Raw genomic sequence first — 23508 nt, forward strand, 5'->3', positions numbered from 1 at the left:
ACCACTGCACTAACAGAGAGACAGGCATTGAAGCGTTAACATGTCTTGTCAATGTGAGAGAACGGCATAACAATTACAAAAAATTATAATGGGAATGTCACTAGAGATATTTAAACAGGCTATAATAAATACGCATTTCAATGTAGTTATTGTGTTGAAGAAGGGTGGCTGCAATGAAATGGCTCAGACAACCCCTGGGTAGGGGGAGGCTGCTGTTGGACCACCCCCGGTGAACATTAATTAAATCTTGCTGTTCAAATTAAGTTTAAGCTTGCTGTGACATGTTTTTGTTTAGACTCAAATAGGACACACTTCACGTCTCACACACCCATAGTCAAACTTAAGGGAGAGGATTCAATCTGTCGCAGAGAAAGAGGAAATATCTAGAGGTAGAGAGAGGTAGAGGTAGAGAGAGGTAGTGGTAGGTAGAGGTGTAGAAAGAGGCTGGGAAAGCTTTGATGCGATTGAATGTGCTTTACCCGCTACCGAAACCTCCTTCACTGCAGCCGATGTGAGTAAAACAATTAAACGTGTTAACCCTCGCAAGGCTGCCGGCCCAGACGGCATCCCTAGCCGTGTCCTCAGAGCATGCGCAGACCAGCTGGCTGGTGTGTTTACGGACATATTCAATCAATCCTTATCCCAGTCTGCTGTTCCCACATGCTTCAAGAGGGCCACCATTGTTCCTGTTCCCAAGAAAGCTAAGGTAACTGAGCTAAACGACTACCGCCCCGTAGCACTCACTTCCGTCATCATGAAGTGCTTTGAGAGACTGTAGTGTCGTCCGCAAACTTGATTTGTTTACATACCCTACATTACTCATCTCATACGTATATACTGTACTCGATACCATCTACTGCATCTTGCCTATGCCGTTCTGTACCATCACTCATTCATATATCTTTATGTACATATTCTTTATCCCTTTGTGTATAAGGTAGTAGTTGTGGAATTGTTAGGTTAGATTACTCGTTGGTTAATACTGCATTGTCGGAACTAGAAGCACAAACAAGCATTTCGCTACACTCGCATTAACATCTGCTAACCATGTGTATGTGACAAATACAATTTGATTTGATTTGACTTTGTCAGGCTCACCTCAACTGAGTGCAGCAATGCCCCATTGTTTAGAGTCTGTTTGAAAAGCGCCAAGTTCTGAACAAAAGTCTGCCACGGTTTTTGGAGGGCCATTGTTAGTTACCCGAGGTAGTCTTTCAGAAAGCAGGCAGACAATGAAATATAACAAAAATAAATTAATCTACCTTGAATAATTGCAATGTGTTTCTGAGATGCATAGTACAGTACATAAAATTAATTCATAGTATATGGTCTGGATGAGGGCTGTTGATTAATGTGCTGTCAGTGTAAAATGAAGTGATAATTTGGGGGATATTCACTTCAGTAGCGTAGTAAATTCCTTTGCACAAGGTGTGTTCTGTGAGTTGCAAAAAATTTGAAATACTGTACTGAGAGAGTAGGCCTCAATTGGGGGGAATAGAGGGAAAAGAAAGTGTGAAAGTGAGAAAAGATAACAGAGTGGCACTTCAAATGCCAGTTAGATTATAAATAATGCACAGTGAATAGTAGGATCTGTTTTCACAAGAAGCTCGGAAATTACGATTTGCATTGATTCAATTAAAGAGGACAGGGCCGTTTCTGGCTTTTTGGGGTGCCGAAGCCTGATTTAGTTGGGCCTTGCAAGCCAGATCAGTAATTTGGCCATGATTACTACAAGGCTTAGATAGCTGGCTAGACTAATTTAACGAGTAACATTTTTAAATTGCATGTTGTGTATTCTGCTATCCTGACCAACAGTTATTTGAGACAACGACTGACTTCCTAAAATATTGGTTGGGGGCCCCCTGGCGGTGCTTATTCCACTTATGCCTACAAACGGCACTGGAAGAGGAACAATCATTTGAAACGGCATGTGAGTTATTATTACTCTCTGTAATATCATTTTGAACTTTCTTCCCTCCCTGAGAGCAGTGGAATCAATGATCTGCTAATCAATTAGAGTTTTGGGCTAGAGGATATCCAAGCTGGTCCAAGAACCCATCCAAGTAGCCTAAGGCTATGGTAGATATATTGGATAATTCGACGTGTAATGACACAGTAACACCGTAACAGTCATTGAGAGTAGAATACAACTTTTAGCTCCAAACCATGAAGTTGACATAGATTGAAGAAGGTTAGTGGTAGTTAGACAATTAACTGAATTATTATTGGTTTGACTATGCATTTATAGAGTGATGTTTCCCGCATGCCTGTGTAGAACCACCACACTAGCTGCGCTATTTTAAGAGGGTCAGAGGCTGAGGGAGGGTGGCCGGCTCAGGCTTGAGTCAACCTGCTGAATATTATATTGATCCCCCCCCTGGACCTTCTCATCACTGTCCCCTTCCCTCAGCCCCCCTCCTCTCCCTCCCTCCCCTCACCTCCCCTCTGCCCTCACCATATGGGCACGGAAGCCAAACAGATGCTCATAAATTTAGATTAGATGTTTTGGGGATGATATTTTGGATGGCCCACACTGAGACAGTTGACTCAGCTATGAGAGAGAGGCCATACTGTACTGCCACTGGACTGGTTACGCTGTCTGATTAATGAGTAGTCACTGGCCTCCTTACCTAGTGCATGAGTCAGACAGCATAGGACTATAGTGGTGAAGGTCTGGGAAGGTCATTGAGGAGTGTTCTAATAAACTTTCTGAAGACAAGTAGCATCGAATAGCAACGAATAGCCCCCACGATATGCAACTTTTAGCCCCCACGATATGCAAGTTAGGAACCAATATACACAGTCAGTTAGGAAAGCAAAGTCTAGCTTCTTCAAAAAAAAAATTGCATCCTGTAGCACAAATTCCCCCAAAATTTGGGACAATGTAAAGTCCATGGAGAATAAGAGCACCTCCTCCCAGCTGCCCAATGCACTGAGGCTAGGAAACACTGTCACCACCGATAAATCCACGATAATCGAGAATTTCAATAAGCATTTTTCTACGGCTGGCCATGCATTCCACCTGGCTACTCCTACCCCAGCCAACAGCTCTACACCCCCCGCAGCAACTTGTCCAAGCGCGCCCCCCCCCCCCCCCCCGCGCATCTCCTTCACCCAAATCCAGATAGCTGATGTTCTGAAAGAGCTGCAAATGTGGACCCCTACAAATCAGCTGGGCTAGACAATCTGGACCCTCTCTTTCTAAAATTATCCGCCGCAATTGTTGCAACCCCTATTACTAGCCAACCTCCCTTTCGTATTGTCTGAGATCCCTAAAGATTGAAAGCTGCCGTGGTCATCCCCCTCTTCAAAGGGGGAGACAATCTAAACCCAAACTGTTATATCCATCCTGCCCTGCCTTTATAAAGTCTTTGAAAGCCAAGTTAACAAACAGATCACCGACCATTTTGAATCCCCCCGCACCTTCTCCCTATGCAATCTGGTTTCCGAGCTGGTCATGGGTGCACCTTAGCCACACTCAAGGTCCTAAACAAATATCCTAACTGCCATCAAGAAAAGGCAGTACTGTGCAGCCATCTTCATCGACCTGGCCAAGGCTTTCGACTCTGTCAATCACACCATTCTTATCGGCAGACTCAACAGCCTTGGTTTCTCAAATGACTGCCTCGCCTGGTTTACCAACTACTTCTCAGATAAAGTTCCGCGTGTCAAATCAGAGGGTCTGTTGTTCGGACCTCTGGCAATCTCTATGGGGGTGCCACAGGGTTCAATTCTCGGGCCGATTCTTTTCTCAGAAAATATCAATGATGTCGCTCTTGCTGCTGGTGATTGCTCTCTGATCCATCTTTACGCAGACTACACCATTCTGTATACTTCTTGCCCTTCTTTGGACACTGTGTTAACAAATCTCCAGACAAGCTTCAATGCCATACAACACTCCTTCCGTTTTTTTTTTATTTTTTTTATTTTACCTTTATTTAACCAGGCAAGTCAGTTAAGAACAAATTCTTATTTTCAATGACGGCCTAGGAACAGTGGGTTAACTGCCTGTTCAGGGGCAGAACGACAGATTTGTACCTTGTCAGCTCGGGGATTTGAACTTGCAACCTTCCGGTTACTAGTCCAACGCTCTAACCACTAGGCTACCCTGCCGCCCCGTGGCCTCCAACTGCTCTTAAATGCTAGTAAAACTAAATGCATGCTTTTCAACCGATCGCTGCCCGCACCCACCCGCCCGACTATCATCACTACTCTGGACGGTTCTGACTATGTGAATATGTGGACAACTAAAAATAGTAAAACTGACTATTGTGGTGAAAAATTGCAAGACTATGTTATAATACTTTTATTGCATCAAATGGTTGTTTTTATGCAACAGAATAGAGTATTCTTATAACTGTTGTGTGTGTGTTCTACTCAGGATGGGCCTCTGGGAGATGACAGGAAATTTACGATGTATTTTTATGATAACACCTAAAGAGCAATCCAGAGCATGAGTTAATGTTTCTGTTCTATATCGGGCCAGACACTGGTCTCTACACAATGAAAACTGTTGACACAGCAGATACTGTCTGCTATGTATTATAGGTATCTTTCATACAAATCTTAACCTTGTGACCCATTCTATATATCTGTTGTTCGTCATGTAGGTTGAAAAGGGTGTATCTTGGCAATAAAATACCTTTGTACATTTGTCTCGGGGCTCTCAACGAATCATCTGAGCGTGAATCGTCGACCAGACATGACCAGCCATCATTATCGTAGAGCACTCAATCGATTCACTTGATATGTGTGCGTGCATTGTATTGACCTGCTCCCTTATTAATAAGTGATTAAAGATTAAGTTTAAGTATAACTCTGACTTGTGTGATAAGTTTGTCTCTCCTCATTTGATAGTAAAGAAATTAACCACCACACTATCCTACCGATCCTTGACTTCATCAATGTCATTTACAAAATAGCCTATAACACTCTACTCAGCAAATTAGGTGTAGTCTATCAGAGTGCCATCCGTTTTGTCACCAAAGCCCCATATACTACCCACCACTGCGACCTGTATGCTCTCGTTGGCTGGCTCTCGCTTCATATTCATCGACAAACCCACTGGCTCCAGGGCATCTATACGTCTTTGCTAGGTAAAGCCCCGCCTTATCTCAGCTCACTGGTCACCATAGCAACACCCACCCGTAGCTCGTGCTCCAGCAAGTATACTTCACTGGTCATCTCCAAAGCCAACTCCTCCTTTGGCCGCCTTTCCATCCAGTTCTCTGCTGCCAATGACTGAAACGAATTGCAAAAATCACTGAAGCTGGAGACTTATATCTCCCTCACTAACTTTAAGCATCAGCTGTCAGAGCAGCTTACCTATCACTGCACCTGTACACAGCCCATCTGTAAATAGCCCACCCAACTACCTCATCCCCATATTATTATTTATTTTTGCTCTTTTGCACCCCAGTATCTCTACTTGCACATCATCATCTATCACTCCAGTGTTAATGCTAAATTGTAATTATTTCGCCACTATGGCCTATTTATTTCCTTACCTCCCTAATCTTACTACATTTGCACACACTGTTTTTTAGATTTTTCTATTGTGTTATTGACTGTACGTTTGTAATCCCATGTGTAACTCTGTGTTGTTTTTGTTGCACTGCTTTGCTTTGCTTTATCTTGGCCAGGTTGCAGTTGTAAATAAGAACTTGTTTTCAACTGGCCTACCTGATTAAATAAAGGTAAAATAAAAAAGTAGTTGTTTAGCTAAATCAACTAGTGGCATGCTAATCACTTAGTCGCAAACAAGTATATTTAGTCTGTCTCCAAGTTTGCTAACGTCTGGGTAATGTTGTGGCAGAATCAGAATTCTTTAGGTAACATTTATAAACATGTTTTATTCATTTTCATAAGCTTATGTGGGTAGAGTTACTTGGGCCCAGAGAGGGGAGAGGTCAGGTTTGTCTTATCTGTGAATGTGTCTGTAAACTATTCCTAAACCATGTGAAGGGATGGGGTGATTAATGGGGAACCAGTTAGGTTGGCTCCACAATGTCTGTGTGCCAGTCACATCTCTCTGTAAGCTTGTCCAGGAGGGGGTGTATTTGATATATGCCATTGGATGAAGTAATGTTTTTGGTTCTAAGTGGTACCAAGAACAAGATAAGAGCTTTGGTTTAGGAGACCAAACTGAACGATAATGTATAGCTAATGCTATAAATTATGGGATACTCCTTTTTCTGGTAAAAGGTTATTTGTATAATGTTCCTAAGATCTGTTATTCGTCATGTGAGTTTTGATGGGTGTGTCTTGGCTATAAATGATACCAAGGACTGTTTTGTAAGCATTTATGACACTGAATTGATTTGAGAGTCACAGGGCTATGGTGAAACTCATATACAGTGCCTTGCGAAAGTATTCGGCCCCCTTGAACTTTGCGACCTTTTGCCACATTTCAGGCTTCAAACATAAAGATATAAAACTGTATTTTTTTGTGAAGAATCAACAACAAGTGGGACACAATCATGAAGTGGAACGACATTTATTGGATATTTCAAACTTTTTTAACAAATCAAAAACTGAAAAATTGGGCGTGCAAAATTATTCAGCCCCTTTACTTTCAGTGCAGCAAACTCTCTCCAGAAGTTCAGTGAGGATCTCTGAATGATCCAATGTTGACCTAAATGACTAATGATGATAAATACAATCCACCTGTGTGTAATCAAGTCTCCGTATAAATGCACCTGCACTGTGATAGTCTCAGAGGTCTGTTAAAAGCGCAAAGAGCATCATGAAGAACAAGGAACACACCAGGCAGGTCCGAGATACTGTTGTGAAGAAGTTTAAAGCCGAATTTGGATACAAAAAGATTTCCCAAGCTTTAAACATCCCAAGGAGCACTGTGCAAGCGATAATATTGAAATGGAAGGAGTATCAGACCACTGCAAATCTACCAAGACCTGGCCGTCCCTCTAAACTTTCAGCTCATACAAGGAGAAGACTGATCAGAGATGCAGCCAAGAGGCCCATGATCACTCTGGATGAACTGCAGAGATCTACAGCTGAGGTGGGAGACTCTGTCCATAGGACAACAATCAGTCGTATATTGCACAAATCTGGCCTTTATGGAAGAGTGGCAAGAAGAAAGCCATTTCTTAAAGATATCCATAAAAAGTGTCGTTTAAAGTTTGCCACAAGCCACCTGGGAGACACACCAAACATGTGGAAGAAGGTGCTCTGGTCAGATGAAACCAAAATTGAACTTTTTGGCAACAATGCAAAATGTTATGTTTGGCGTAAAAGCAACACAGCTGAACACACCATCCCCACTGTCAAACATGGTGGTGGCAGCATCATGGTTTGGGCCTGCTTTTCTTCAGCAGGGACAGGGAAGATGGTTAAAATTGATGGGAAGATGGATGGAGCCAAATACAGGACCATTCTGGAAGAAAACCTGATGGAGTCTGCAAAAGACCTGAGACTGGGACGGAGATTTGTCTTCCAACAAGACAATGATCCAAAACATAAAGCAAAATCTACAATGGAATGATTCAAAAATAAACATATCCAGGTGTTAGAATGGCCAAGTCAAAGTCCAGACCTGAATCCAATCGAGAATCTGTGGAAAGAACTGAAAACTGCTGTTCACAAATGCTCTCCATCCAACCTCACTGAGCTCGAGCTGTTTTGCAAGGAGGAATGGGAAAAAATTTCAGTCTTTCGATGTGCAAAACTGATAGACATACCCCAAGCGACTTACAGCTGTAATCGCAGCAAAAGGTGGCGCTACAAAGTATTAACTTAAGGGGGCTGAATAATTTTGCACGCCCAATTTTTCAGTTTTGATTTGTTAAAAAAGTTTGAAATATCCAATAAATGTCGTTCCACTTCATGATTGTGTCCCACTTGTTGTTGATTCGTCACAAAAAAATACAGTTTTATATCTTTATGTTTGAAGCCTGAAATGTGGCAAAAGGTCGCAAAGTTCAAGGGGGCCGAATACTTTCGCAAGGCACTGTAATTAAAGATGGACTTTATGATAACTCCGACTTGTGTGTGGTTTGCTCTCTCATGATTTGGTAATACAGGACATTTCCACAACAGTAATTTGATTTATTTATTTAGTATTTCATGAGGCAACAACAGAAGCATAACAACAATGGTACTGGAATCGCACTGTACTCTCACTTTGACAATTACACCCTCCCTCTATGTCAATTTCCTTACATGGGTTATAGAATTATTGAACGTCTGCATTTGTTTAATCTATTGCATCCGTGAAGGATTCAAAAGGGGGAAACCATAGCAAATTTCAATAAAGACATCACAAACCAATTTCAGGGTGTTATGTATTTCCTACTGATGGTTCTCAAATATAGGCTATTTAAACATGGATTCTGATATGTTTCTTATTTTATGCCATTATATTGATCTGTGATGTGTAATTTACTAACTCGGTCATTTTCCAATGTATTTTTCTTTCACTGATCTGCTTTTCAGCCTTTTCTTGTCAACGAACACAGATATTATTATTCTATTCCACAAACGAGGTGTGCCATCTTAACCGCATGTATTTCGAACATATTCTCTTCATTACTGCACCAAATCCCAACAAATGGGAGGATAACTGCAAAGTCACGTAACTTAACAAGATACCAAAAGCACAACACTGAGCCAGATTCAATACTGTAACGGTTTTCTGTATGAGAAGGAGAGTCGGACCAAAATGCAGCGTGTAGATTGCGATCCATGTTTTAATGAACAAACGTAAAACACGAATCAATACAAACACTACAAAATAAAGAACGTGATGAACGTAACGAAAACCTAAACAGCCCTATCTGGTGAAAACACATAGACAGGAACAATCACCCACAAACACACAGTGAAACCCAGGCTACCTAAATATGGTTCCCAATCAGAGACAATGACGAACACCTGCCTCTGATTGAGAACCATATCAGGCCGAACATAGAACTAGACAAACTAGACATGTAACATAGAATGCCCACTCAGATCACACCCTGACCAACCACAACATAGAAATATACAAAGTAAACTATGGTCAGGGTGTGACAAATACCAAAGAGAGTTACAGTTGAAGTCGGAAGTTTACATACACCTTAGCCAAATACATTTAAACTCCGTTTTCACAATTCCTAACATAAAATCCTAGTAAAAATTCCCTGTCAGTTAGGATCACCACTTTATTTTTAGAATGTGAAATGTCAGAATAATAGAGAGAATTATTTATTTCAGCTTTTATTTCTTTCATCACATAACCAGTAGGTCAGAAGTTTAGATACACTCAATTAGTACTTTGTAGCATTGCCTTTAAATTGTTTAACTTGGGTCAAACGTTTCGGGTAGCCTTCCACAAGCTTCTCACAATAAGTTGGGTGAATTTTGGCCTATTCCTCCTGACAGAGCTGGTGTAACTGAGTCAGGTTTGTAGGCCTCCTTGCTCGCACACACTTTTTTAGTTCTGCCCACAAATTTTCTATAGGATTGAGGTCACGGCCTTGTGATGGCCACTCCAATACCTTGACGTTGTTGTCCTTAAGCCATTTTGCCACAACTTTGGAAGTATGCTTGGGGTCATTGTCCATTTGGAAGACCCATTTGGGTCCATTTGGAAGACCCAATAATCTGTCTGTAAACAATTGTTGGAAAAATGCACAAAATAGATGTCCTAACCGAGTTGCCAAAACTATAGTTTGTTAACAAGAAATGTGTGGAGTGGTTGAAAAACAAGTTTTAATGACTCCAACCTAAGTGTATGTAAACTTCCGACTTCAACTGTATATCCACTCCGACTCTGTCTGGGTTCTACGTCACCCATCTGTGTCAGACAATAAGTAGAACAAATCAGCCCCAGAAATCTCAGCTGGCTCCCAGTAAGTGGCTGTTATTACTAGAGACGCTTTTGCCACAGAGATCATAGCATCCACTTGTGATTACACAGCAGGGAATAGACATAGTACAGCACAGCAATATAGTAGAGCACAAAAGTGATCAAATTTGAAATAGCTTATCTATCATGATCGCTCTGACAACGGTATTCCTATTGCGACAATGGTATTCCTATTGCGACAATGGTATTCCTATTGCGACAATGGTATTCCTATTGACCAGAAGCTATCATTTACTGGACATTTATGATACCAAACATGCTTCCCAATGTATTTTCTGTTTCAGTTTGTATGCACACCCATCTTTTTTTTCCTGTGTTGATTGTTTGTGACACAAAAAACAACTAAACTCTAATGGCATGATCTAATCTGAGATCAGTAAAGCTATGTGGAGATACACCGACACCCGCATCACGCACCCTACACTTGTCTATGTCTACTTGTATTTGTCTCTACCATGCTCTCTTTCATTACTGCCTATACCAATAAACAAACTAACAAACACACGCGCACACACACATACACACCTTCACCTACATCCCCACTCACCCACAAAGTTACCTGGGGTCTGCTGTTGGAGCATGTCTGAGAGGTCCTGGAGGTGTACGAGGAGGAGTAAAGACCCGGCCCCCAAGAGCAGGAGGAACCAGAGGGAGCAGTAGAAGGAGCAGGGAAGCTTCATGATCGACACCCTCACCCTCCTCCTGCCACACAGAGCCTCCAGTAGCCTACTGGTACATCTACACTCCCCCAAGAGCATACCTGCTCAGCCTCAGCCCTGCCACAGGAACCTGTGGCGGGGAGAGAGTAATAGTTACATTATTTGCGGCACATAGTTTTTAAAAAAGACATGGCAACAGCAGAAAAGCAAATAGGCTAGTCACAATGAATACGTAATAGGTAACAGCAAATGAATAACGCTGTGTATTCAAATTGCAAACGAGTGCAGTGAATTACACCAGATATGATCAGAGGCAACAGACTGTAAAATGACCATTGGTTTGTGAAAATAGATCAGGAGTGTAATTTGTAAAAACAAAGCATACAGTAAGGTTGTGGTCAAATAGACTGGAGATGCCCAATTAAAACACAATCTAGAGAGGCAATTATTTATTTGCGACAAGCAGATTGGCAGTGTGAATACTGTGAGTACTTTCACAGATTGGTGTTGGATGCAGTGAGAGTTGAGTCTGCAGGGAAAAGAGGTGGTTAGAGCCAAGAGTGAATATTGTTAGTAATACAGCACGTGTCAGTGTGGGTGGGTGTGTGTGTTTACTATCCAGGAACCTTGAAGAACGTCCTGCTGACTGCGGGTTTCTTATTCCCAAGAGGCCAGGTAGAGCACATCTGTCTCTCTGGCGCACACTCAAAGAATACTCAGCAGGTGTGACTAGCTTTACAAATCAGGTGTCCACAAACACCCACATACACACAGGTATGCATAGGCACACACATATGTACGTTCAACTACGGTAGGTGTGATTAGGATGTCTCCTGAAACGAGACAATTCTGGGTAAAAAAAAAACATCCCTACACCTATCCCATGCTTCATCAGGTTTTTTTGTATTGGGTGTTGATTGCTTTTCCCTGGAATCCAACCACCCTCTTCTTCTAGTGGTGATTGCTTTTCCCTCTTGTGTAGCCCATAGATTAAAATGGATCAAATGGGCATTCCCATTCAAGTCAAAGTTCCCTCCCGGGTGGATGCCATTTGGTGTTGGATTTGGCAATTATACTAATTAGCTCCATGTGGTTGTGCTTTGTTGATTTAAGCTCTATGGTTTAAGTCACTAGGAACATTTACATTTATACTTAGATAGAAATAGTATTTAGAATATTCGTTCACATGGTTATGGCTTGGCCCACATATTTTATCATTCTATTTCATAATTTCCTTACAATACATCCAAGCTCTATACCAGTTATTTTGTTCATGCAAATGAAATGTGCAAGTGTGCACCCACCCTTCACAGTCATCGAGCAGAAGGCTTTGACAATGGAAATCAATCTCATCCTGCTAATTAAGTAGCACCTCTGAACCAACTATTTTATTGTTCTCAGCACAAGATTGAGTTCATTTTCAATAAGCAGGCAGCGCACTGAGCTCATAAAGAGCATATAATAAAATAATATAAATTGTAATTATACTGTCACGTGACTAAGTTGATACATAATACATGTTATTTTGATTGCATTATTTAATAATTATGATGATAATGAACTGTGATTAGAAACATTAGGAGGGGGCAGGGGGTGTGGGGGGGGGGGGGGTCAGGTGATAAATGTCTAACAGGTAAGCATTACAAGACTGAATGGACAGTCTGACAATGTTAGAGTAATAACGTTCTCCTGAAGGAGAACTCCTGACAGAGAAACACAATCCAGTCTGCATCTCCACACACACACACACACACACACACACGCACATGCACGCACGCACACACACACACACACACACACACACACACAGAGTATGCGTTAGCCTGCCTGGAGTACCAGATGGGCAGGGTTTGTACATTGTTTTATTGGACTGTTATATTGGTTCCGGTGCACCAGCCAAGCTCAATTAAGCCCCGATAAAGTTTTTGAAATGATTTCAAATAGTTTTCGCACCAAGGTCTGGGGTTATCTGATGACATGACCTACAGACAACCACAGCTCAAGGATTACATCCATCCATCCATCACACAGCGGATCCCCGCACCATATATCCCAGAGATGGATCATCAGCACTCTGAAATAGGAAACGATTGGTCATATTGAACCACTCAGAACACATTTGCTGTATCAATATTGTGACTCTCACTGTTATAATTTGAAGAACAAAATGGGTGGGTCCGATGAGCGCAGCTTGTGCTGTCTGCTGCTGCAATACTACCAATGAGTTATTGGTTTGGATCCGTGTACAAAGCTCTATTGGAGGAAAAACAAGAGAAAATAAAAAAGACAAACTTGTGTGATTCGCCATCGTCATTTCATGACAAACTGCTCAACAGTAGTGGTTTGAAGCCTGTTTCTCTGCAAGAAGGCCTAGCCTATATCTCCCAGTGTAGTTTGTGGTTGGAGTTCCCCTTTAAGAGTTAACCAACCGGTGGTCGTGAAGGGCAAAAATAAAAAGTGATACAATTGCAGTTTAGATGCTTATTCACAGTTCTTACGTTCTGCTGTTCTTGGCCATAATGTAAACTTTACCTCACCTCAGTTCATTTAGAGGTCAACAAACATATTGCTAGATAAACATGCACATAGAGGATACAGAGCACAATGTACTGTACTGTACTATCGCTTGCAGCTGGGCTCCACATCATGAAATGTAATATTATATGTTCAGAGAATGAAGATGGATTCATCATTTCCTTAGCTGACATTAGTGATGTGCAGTTGGCAAACAATTTGTTATTTTTGAACGGCTCTTTTTACTGGCTTGATAGTCAAGTTTCTCTTCTCCGAGTGATTTGTTCATTTTAGTAGTTTGTTTGACCTTTGCTGGCCGCAATGAAAACAGCAGGATAAATATGCGTTCCAACCACCGACTGTCTATCATACAGTCTGCGCCAACAGTCTATCATAGAGTATGCACCAACTGTATATCATACAGTATGCACCAACTGTCTATCATACAGTATGCACCAATTGTCTATCATAGAGTATGCACCAACTGTCTATCATACAGTATGCACCAACTGTTTAACATACAGTATGCACCAACTGTCTATCATACAGTATGCACCAACTGTCTATCATAGAGTATGCACCAACTGTCTATCATACAGTATGCACCAACGGTCTATCATAGAGTATGCACCAACTGTCTATCATACAGTCTGCGCCAACAGTCTATCATAGAGTATGCACCAACTGTATATCATACAGTATGCACCAACTGTCTATCATACAGTATGCACCAATTGTCTATCATAGAGTATGCACCAACTGTCTATCATACAGTATGCACCAACTGTTTAACATACAGTATGCACCAACTGTCTATCATAGAGTATGTGCCAACAGTATATCATACAGGCCGCACCAACTGTCTATCATACAGTATGCACCAACTGTCTATCATACAGTATGCACCAACGGTCTATCATAGAGTATGCACCAACTGTCTATCATACAGTATGCACCAATTGTCTATCATAGAGTATGCACCAACTGTCTATCATACAGTATGCACAAACTGTCTAACATATATTATGCACCAACTGTCTATCATACAGTATGCACAAACTGTCTAACATATATTATGCGCCAACTGTCTAACATACAGTATGCACCAACTGTCTATCATAGAGTATGCACCAACTGTCTATCATACAGTATGCACAAACTGTCTAACATATATTATGCACCAACTGTCTATCATACAGTATGCACAAACTGTCTAACATATATTATGCGCCAACTGTCTAACATACAGTATGCACCAACTGTCTATCATAGAGTATGCACCAACTGTGTATCATACAGTATGCACCAACTGTCTATCATAGGGTATGCACCAACTGTCTATCATAGAGTATGCACCAACTGTCTATCATAGAGTATGCACCAACTGTCTATCATAGGGTATGTACCAACTGTCTATCATACAGTACGCACCAACTGTCTATCATACAGTATGCACCAACTGTCTATCATAGAGTATGCACCAACTGTCTATCATACAGTATGCACCAATTGTCTATCATAGAGTATGCACCAACTGTCTATCATACAGTATGCACAAACTGTCTATCATACAGTATACACCAACTGTTTAACATACAGTATGCACCAACTGTCTATCATACAGTATGCACCAACTGTCTATCATACAGTATGCACCAACGGTCTATCATAGAGTATGCACCAACTGTCTATCATACAGTATGCACCAATTGTCTATCATAGAGTATGCACCAACTGTCTATCATACAGTATGCACAAACTGTCTAACATATATTATGCACCAACTGTCTATCATACAGTATGCACAAACTGTCTAACATATATTATGCGCCAACTGTCTAACATACAGTATGCACCAACTGTCTATCATAGAGTATGCACCAACTGTCTATCATACAGTATGCACAAACTGTCTAACATATATTATGCACCAACTGTCTATCATACAGTATGCACAAACTGTCTAACATATATTATGCGCCAACTGTCTAACATACAGTATGCACCAACTGTCTATCATAGAGTATGCACCAACTGTGTATCATACAGTATGCACCAACTGTCTATCATAGGGTATGCACCAACTGTCTATCATAGAGTATGCACCAACTGTCTATCATAGAGTATGCACCAACTGTCTATCATAGGGTATGTACCAACTGTCTATCATACAGTACGCACCAACTGTCTATCATACAGTATGCACCAACTGTCTATCATAGAGTATGCACCAACTGTCTATCATACAGTATGCACCAATTGTCTATCATAGAGTATGCACCAACTGTCTATCATACAGTATGCACAAACTGTCTATCATACAGTATACACCAACTGTTTAACATACAGTATGCACCAACTGTCTATCATACAGTATGCACCAACTGTCTATCATACAGTATGCACCAATTGTCTAACATGCAGTATGCGCCAACTGTCTATCATACAGTATGCACCAATTGTCTAACATGCAGTATGCACCAACTGTCTATCATACAGTATGCACCAATTGTCTATCATAGAGTATGCACCAACTGTCTATCATACAGTATGCACAAACTGTCTATCATACAGTATACACCAACTGTTTAACATACAGTATGCACCAACTGTCTATCATACAGTATGCATCAACTGTCTATCATACAGTATGCACCAACTGTCTATCATACAGTATGCACCAATTGTCTATCATACAGTATGCACCAATTGTCTAATATGCAGTATGCGCCAACTGTCTATCATACAGTATGCACCAATTGTCTAACATGCAGTATGCACCAACTGTCTATCATACAGTATGCACCAATTGTCTATCATAGAGTATGCACCAACTGTCTATCATACAGTATGCACAAACTGTCTATCATACAGTATACACCAACTGTTTAACATACAGTATGCACCAACTGTCTATCATACAGTATGCATCAACTGTCTATCATACAGTATGCACCAACTGTCTATCATACAGTATGCACCAATTGTCTAACATGCAGTATGCGCCAACTGTCTATCATACAGTATGTACCAACTGTCTGACATGCAGTATGCACCAACTATCTATCATAGGGTATGCACCAACTGTCTATCATACAGTATGCACCAACTGTCTATCATACAGTCGGCGCCAACTGTCTAACATACAGTATACACCAACTGTCTATCATACAGTATGCACCAATTGTCTATCATAGAGTATGCACCAACTGTCTATCATAGAGTATGCACCAACTGTCTATCATACAGTATGCACCAACTGTCTATCATACAGTATGCACCAACTGTCTAACATACAGTCTGCGCCAACTGCCTATCATACAGTATGTACCAACTGTCTATCATAGAGTATGTGCGTGCAGGAAACTAGATTATGCTGCATGCAACATAGAAAAGAAAATCGATATGTTTGGAACTGATAATTCATCACATGGTGTCAGAATGAATGCAATTAATTGATTATTGAATGTTATCGATGGACATTCAGCCTGCCTCTGCTCAACAAACTTGAGTTTGAGAACTAATCGTTTGGGGGCCTTCTTGCAGTTTGCAAACGGCATTGTGCTAATCTCCCTCGCGGCAGTCAAGCGTTCCGCCAAGAGTCGTTCACAGCACTCGCAGCCCCCTGACGGCCAACGATAAACAAACAACTTGAAAGAATCATGATTATACAAGCCTCTCGTTCAACCATAGATCTATAAAAGTGTGCTTAAAACAATGTACATTTGTGATTGCTAGGCATATAAATAAGATTACTTCTTGATCTCTTAAAACAAGGTCTAGTTACAGCCGCAAAAGGACTAGATCTAGATCAAGAATTTACTTTATTTCTATGCCTTGCAATCACAAATGTACGTTGTTTTGAAGCACACTTTTATAAATCACAGTCACAAAAGACAGCTCCAATAAACCCTCTATGGTGAACGAGAAGTTTATAGAATAATTCTTATTTTGAGTTTTTGTTTAGTGTTCGCCGGTAGGCAGGGTTGGGGAGTAACGGATACAATCCGTTACATGTAAGGGATCACTCGAAAAACTGTAACTGTAATCCGTTACATTACGAGCAAAAAAAATGTGCAATCAGATTAGATACTTTTGAAAAACTAGTTCAAGGATTACTTTTACATTCAGAAAGAATGTTTGCGGTGAAAAAAAATATTTGACACACTGTTTTCTCAATGACATTCAAATCAGCATTGACTAAATTTGCAAGTTTAAATTTGTTCCACCTGAGCGAGTCTGACCACAAGTCATAGACCACTATCACGACACCAAATGTGTTTGATCGATCGTGGGAAAGCGCAGGAATAGGCTTTTGTAGGCTATGTCTTCCAATGGTGCAACTGCTGTCGGGGTCCAAAGATTATCCAATTTGAATAAACGCTTGGAGGTAAGGATGACCACAGTGGCGTAGCCTATGGCGATATGGATATCACTTATTATTGATATCTATTTAGCGCATTGATGTGAATCACATGCAGATTGTGATTGTTGTGGTTGTTGTGGGTGGCTGTTCACAAATCTAAATGTGTATTTGAAACCAATAATGGTTTAATTTAAGAAGATTAAACTGCCAATCAATCATTGTTTTTGAAACCAGAGGACAGCAAGTGAAAATGCGCTATTGCAACAGCTGCATTGTACAGATCCTAGCCAATGGATTAAAAGTGGGGGGTTTATTGCTCAATCTAATTCATGCTAATAAATAAAGAAATCCATAGGCCTAATGGACACATGCTCGAACTCACACCCTTTTGATAGACTTAAAGGGGCAATCTGTAGTTGCTACATCCATTTTTTGACTTGTAAATATATATATATATATATATATACTTCCGTTCAAAAGTTTGGGTTTTGTTATCATGGAGGACTAATTGGGCTCATTGATTCGAGTTGAAAAATAAATGGAATGGCATGCTTTGATCGCTACTGAAAACTGCTGGAGAAATGTAACCACTCTCAGATTAATAGACAGAGCTATGGATGCAAGGACTGTCCATCCATGATATCAAAAGTATTGTTTTAACCATGTTATGAGGCTATACAGTGTTTGTTTACATTTACAATGTTTACAAACATTGGAGAAAAACAAGCTTATATTTTGGGTTCTCAAGGAGTGTGACAGTTGAACTAAGCTCATGAGGCATTTATAAATTATATTCTTCAAGAATCAATGCACTACCGATACTACCGAGTCTTTGTATATAAAAAAATATATATATATATATATATATATATATATATATATATATATATATATATGTGCGTCCTCAATTAAACCCTAATAACTCAAATTATATTTGCTCTAACAACTTGAAACTTGCACATTAGTGTTTTCAATTGTCATGCAACTGTCTCTTTCAGCTGTAATGGATGTGTGTTGGTGGCAGGGAAGTCAGGCGCAGGACAACGAACTTGGTATAAACGGAGTCGTTTAATAAGTGCTCACAAAACCCCGAAAACCAAAATATACAAAATAATAAAAGTGGGTACAAAACCCGTCGCACACCAGAACATAACATACAATCAAACAATCACCGACAAGTACATGAGGAGAAACAGAGGGTTAAATACACAACATGTCATTGATGGGATTGGAACCAGGTGTGACGGAAGACAAGACCAATGGAAAATGAAAAATGGATCAGCGATGGCTAGAAGGTTGGTGACGTCGACCGCCGAACACCGCCCGAACAACGAGAGGGACCGACTTCGTGACAGTACCCCCCCCCCCCCCCCTCCAGCCGACCTTGGTGACATCCCAGAGGGCGAGGCGCAGGGCGATCCGGATGGAGACGGTGGAACTCTCGCAGCATGGAAGGATCCAACACGTCCTCCCCCGGAACCCAGCATCTCTCCTCCGGACCATACCACTCCCAGTCCACAAGGTACTGAAGGCCCCTCGCCGGATGTCTCGATTCCAGTATGGAACGAACGGAGTACGCCGGGGCCCCCTCGATGTCCAGAAGGGTTGGCGGAACCTCCCGCACCTCAGACTCCTGGAGCGGGCCAGCCACCACCGGCCTGGAACGAGAGGTTAATGCGGTAATCGGGCGGAAGCTGTAACCTGTACAAACCTCGTTCACTCTCCTCAGGACTTTAAATGGCCCCACAAACTGCGGGCCCAGCTTCCGACAGGGCAGGCAGAGTGGCAGGTTTCGGGTCGCGAGCCAGACCCGGTCCCCCGGTGCGGTGATGGTCTGCGCCAACTTTCTGGCGCAGCACGGCGCGCTGAAGGTGGACATGGGCGGCGTCCCATGTTTCCTCCGTGCACCGGAACCAGTCGTCCACCGCAGGAGCCTCGGTCTGACTCTGATGCCAAGGAGCCAGAATGGGCTGATACCCCAGTACACACTGGAAGGGAGATAGATTAGTGGAGGAGTGGCGGAGCGAGTTCTGGGCCATCTCTGACCAGGGCACGAACGCTGCACACTCTCCCGGCCGGTCCTGGCAATAAGAAAACTACCCACATCCTGGTTCACTTCTTGGTGACAGGGGGCAGTATTTTCACGTCCAGATGAAATGCATGCTCAAATTCAACTGCCTGCTTCTCATCCCCAGAAGATAAGATATGCATATTATTAGTAGATTTGGATAGAAACTCTGAAGTTTCTAAAACTGTTTGAATCATGTCTGTGAGTATAACATAACTTATTTAGCAGGCGAAACCCTGAGGACAAACCATTCAGATGTTTTTTTTGAGGTCACTCTCTTTTCAATGGGTTTCATTGGGAATCCAGATTTCTAAGGGACTTTCTTGCAGTTCCTATCGCTTCCACTGGATGTCAACAGTCTTTAGAAATTGGTTGAGGTTTTTCCTTTGTGTAATGAAGAAGTACGGTCATCTTGAACGAGGGTAACTTGAAGTGTACTGTTAGATAGAGGTGCGTGACCAGCAAGCTAGCTACAGTTTGTTTTCCTCCTGTTCTGAACACAGATCATCCCGTCTTCAATTTGATCTATTATTTACGTTAAAAAATACCTAAAATTGTATTACAAAAGGAGTTTGAAATGTTTTGGCAAAGTTTACAGGTAACTTTTGAGATATTTTGTAGACACAAGTTGGAACCAGTGTTTTTCTGGATCAAACGCGCCAAATAGATGGACATTTTGGATATATATCAACGGAATTAATCTAACAAAATAACCATTTGTGATGTTTATGGGACATATTGGAGTGCCAACAAAAGAAGTTCGTCAAAGGTAAGGCATGAATTATATTTTTGTTTCTGCGTTTTGTGTCGCGCCTGCAGGGTCGAAATATGCTTCTCTCTCTTTGTTTACTATGGTGCTATCCTCAGATGATAGCATCATTTGCTTTCGCCGAAAAAGCCTTTTTGAAATCTGACATGTTGGCTGGATTCACAACAAGTGTAGCGTTAATTTGCTATCTTGATGTGTGATTTAATGAAAGTTAGATTTTTATTGTAATTTATTTGAATTTGGCGCTCTGCATTTTCACTGGCTTTTGGCCAGGTGGGACGTCCCACATATCCCAGAGAGGTTAATTCTCTCCACCTGCCCTTAACTCTCGGGGTGAACACCTGAGGTAAGACTGACCGAGACCCCCAGACATTCCATGAACGCCCTCCAGACCCTCGACGTAAACTGGGGACCCCTATCAGACACTATATACTCAGGCACACCGTAGCGCCGGAAGACGTGTGTAAACAGGGCCTCCGCAGTCTGTAGGGCCGTAAGGAGACCGGGCAAAGGGAGGAGACGACGAGACGATCCACAACGACCAGGATCGTGGTGTTACCCTGTGAAGGAGGAAGATCGGTCAGGAAATCTACCGACAGGTGCAACCACGGCCGTTGTGAAACGGGTAAGGGTTGTAACTTACCTCTGTACAGGTGCCTAGGAGCCTTACACTGGGCGCACACCGAGCAGGAGGAAACATAAACCCTCACATCCTTAGCCAAAGTGGGCCACCAGTACTTCCCACTAAGACAGAGCACCCTGTCCGACCGATGCCAGGATGACCAGAGGAGGGTGACGTGTGGGCCCAATAGATCAGCCGGTCGCGGACGGCAGATGGAACGTACAGACGCCCAGCTGGACACTGGAGGGGAGCGGGCTCTGCACATAACGCCTGCTCAATGTCTGCGTCCAGCTCCCACACTACCGGCACCACCAGGCAAGAGGCGGGGAGTACGGGAGTAGGATCCATGGACCGCTGCTCTGTGTCATACAGCCGGGACAATGCGTCTGCCTTAACATTCTGGGAGCCTGGTCTGTAGGAAAGGGTAAACACAAAATGGATGAAAAACATGGCCCACCTTGCCTGGCGAGGGTTCAGTCTCCTCACCACCCGAATGTACTCCAGATTGCGGTGGTCAGTCCAGATGAGAAAAGGGTGTCTAGCCCCCTCAAGCCAATGTCTCCACGCCTTCAAGCTCCCGGTCCCCCACATCATAGTTTCGCTCCGCCGGGCTGAGCATCTTTGAGAAGAAGGCACAGGGGCGGAGAATTGGTGGCGTACCCTAGCGCTGAGAGAGCACAGCTCCTATCCCAGCCTCAGACGCGTCCACCTCCACTCTGAACGCCAAAGAGGGATCCGGATGGGCCAACACGGGAGCCGAGGTAAACAGAGCCCTCAGGTGACTAAAAGCCCTGTCCGCCTCAGCTGATCTCTGCAAGCGCATCGGGCCCCCCTTCAGCAGTGAGGTAATGGGAGCCGCTACCTGACCAAAACCCCGGATAAACCTCAGGTAGTAGTTGGCAAACCCTAAGAACCGATGCACCTCCTTTACCGTGGTGGGAGTCGGCCAATTACGCACGGCTGCAATGTGGTCACTCTCCATCGCAACCCCTGTAGTGGAAATGCGATACCCTATGAAGGAGACGGACTGTTGGAAGAACAGGCATTTCTCAGCCTTGACGTACAGGTCATGCTCCAACAGGTGACCAAGCACTCTGCGCACCACTACACTCTGTCCTTGCAGGTCCCTGAAAATATAGTCTACAAAGGCTTGGAAGACTGATGGCACATTCATCAACCCGTACGGCATGACAAGGTACTCATAGTGCCCAGAGGTGGTACTGAAAGCCGCCTTCCACTCGTCTCCCTCTCGGATACACACCAGGTTGTAAGCGCTCCTGAGATCTAATTTGGTGAAGAAGCACGTCCTGTGCATTGACTCTATCGCTGTGGCTATGAGAGGTAGCGGGTAACTATACCTCACAGTGATCTGATTCAGACCCCGATAGTCAATACACGGGCGCAGACCTCCCTCCTTCTTCTTCACAGAAAATAAACTTGAGGAGGCAGGTGAAGTGGAGGACCGAATGTACCCCTGACGCAGGGATTCGGAGACATATGTTTCCATAGCCTCCGTCTCCACCTGTGAGAGGGGATACACGTGACTCCTGGGAAGTGGAGCGTCTACCAGGACATCAATCGCACAATCGCACCGTCGATGGAGTGGTAATTGAGTCGCCTTCTTCTTAGAGAAGGCGAGAGCCAAATCGGTATATTCAGGGGGAATGCGCATGGTGGAGACCTGGTCTGGACTCTCCACCGTAGTAGCACCAACGGAACCCCTAAACACCTACCTAAGCACTCTCGCGACCACCCCGTGAGAGCCCTCTGTGGCCAAGAAACAGTGGGGTTATGACAAGCTAACCAGGGTAGGCCCAGCACCACGGGAAACGCAGGAGAGTCGATAAGGAAGAGACTAATTCTCTCCGTATAAACCCCCTGCGTCACCATGCCCAAAGGCGTGGTGACCTCCCTAATCAACCCTGACCCTAATGGTCGACTATCTAAGGCGTGAACGAGGAAGGGCACATCCACAGGAACGATGGGGATCCCTAAACTATAGGCTAAAGCTCTATCAATAAAATTCCCAGCCGCGCCTGAATCGACGAGCTCCTTATACTGGGAATGTGGGGAAAACTCAGGGAACGTGACAGACACAAACATATGTGCAACAGAGGGCTCTGGGTGAGAATAGTGCCGGCTCACCCTGCCTGCTGCCTCGATACCTAGAGGGACCAACCCGGCACCGATCGACAGTGTGACCTCTGCGCCACAGATGGTGCACGAGCGGGAACCCCCTCCGGTCTCCCTGCGCACCGCCCCTCCCAGCTCCATGGGTATCGGAGAGGGGGTGCGGGAGGATGGAACCACCAGACCCCGATCTGAACGTCCGCGAGTACCCAGCAGGTTGTCCAGCTGGATGGACAGGTCCACCAGCTGGTCAAACGTGAGGGTGGTGTCTCTGCAGGTCAGCTCCCGACGGACGTCCTCACGTAGACTGCAGCGGTAATGGTCGATCAGGGTCCTGTTGTTCCATCCCGCGCCGGCAGCCAACGTCGCAACTCCCTCTCTCCACATGGCGTTGGCCCACTCCAGGGCTTTCCCGGTGAGGCACGAGACGAGGACACCCTCTCACAGCCCGATGGAGCCAGGTGGACGGTGGCCAGATAGAGGTCTAATTGCAATAAGAACCCCTGGCAGTT

The 23508-nt window shown here is 43.3% G+C and overlaps 1 protein-coding gene across 1 annotated transcript in view; it reads right to left on the reverse strand.

Moving 5' to 3' along the window:
* LOC110524273 (carbohydrate sulfotransferase 8-like) overlaps nt 1-23508 on the reverse strand; it is an 83346-nt gene that overhangs the window by 53671 nt on the left and 6167 nt on the right. Inside the window, exon 2 of the mRNA XM_021603766.3 lies at nt 10428-10657. Within this exon, the coding sequence (XP_021459441.3) occupies nt 10428-10626 (199 nt within the window). The 5' untranslated portion in view covers nt 10627-10657. The remainder of the gene's footprint in view (nt 1-10427; nt 10658-23508) is intronic.

This window comes from Oncorhynchus mykiss, chromosome 1 (genome assembly GCF_057628025.1).
Source record: "Oncorhynchus mykiss isolate SJ-2025 chromosome 1, ASM5762802v1, whole genome shotgun sequence".
Lineage (NCBI taxonomy): Eukaryota > Metazoa > Chordata > Actinopteri > Salmoniformes > Salmonidae > Oncorhynchus > Oncorhynchus mykiss.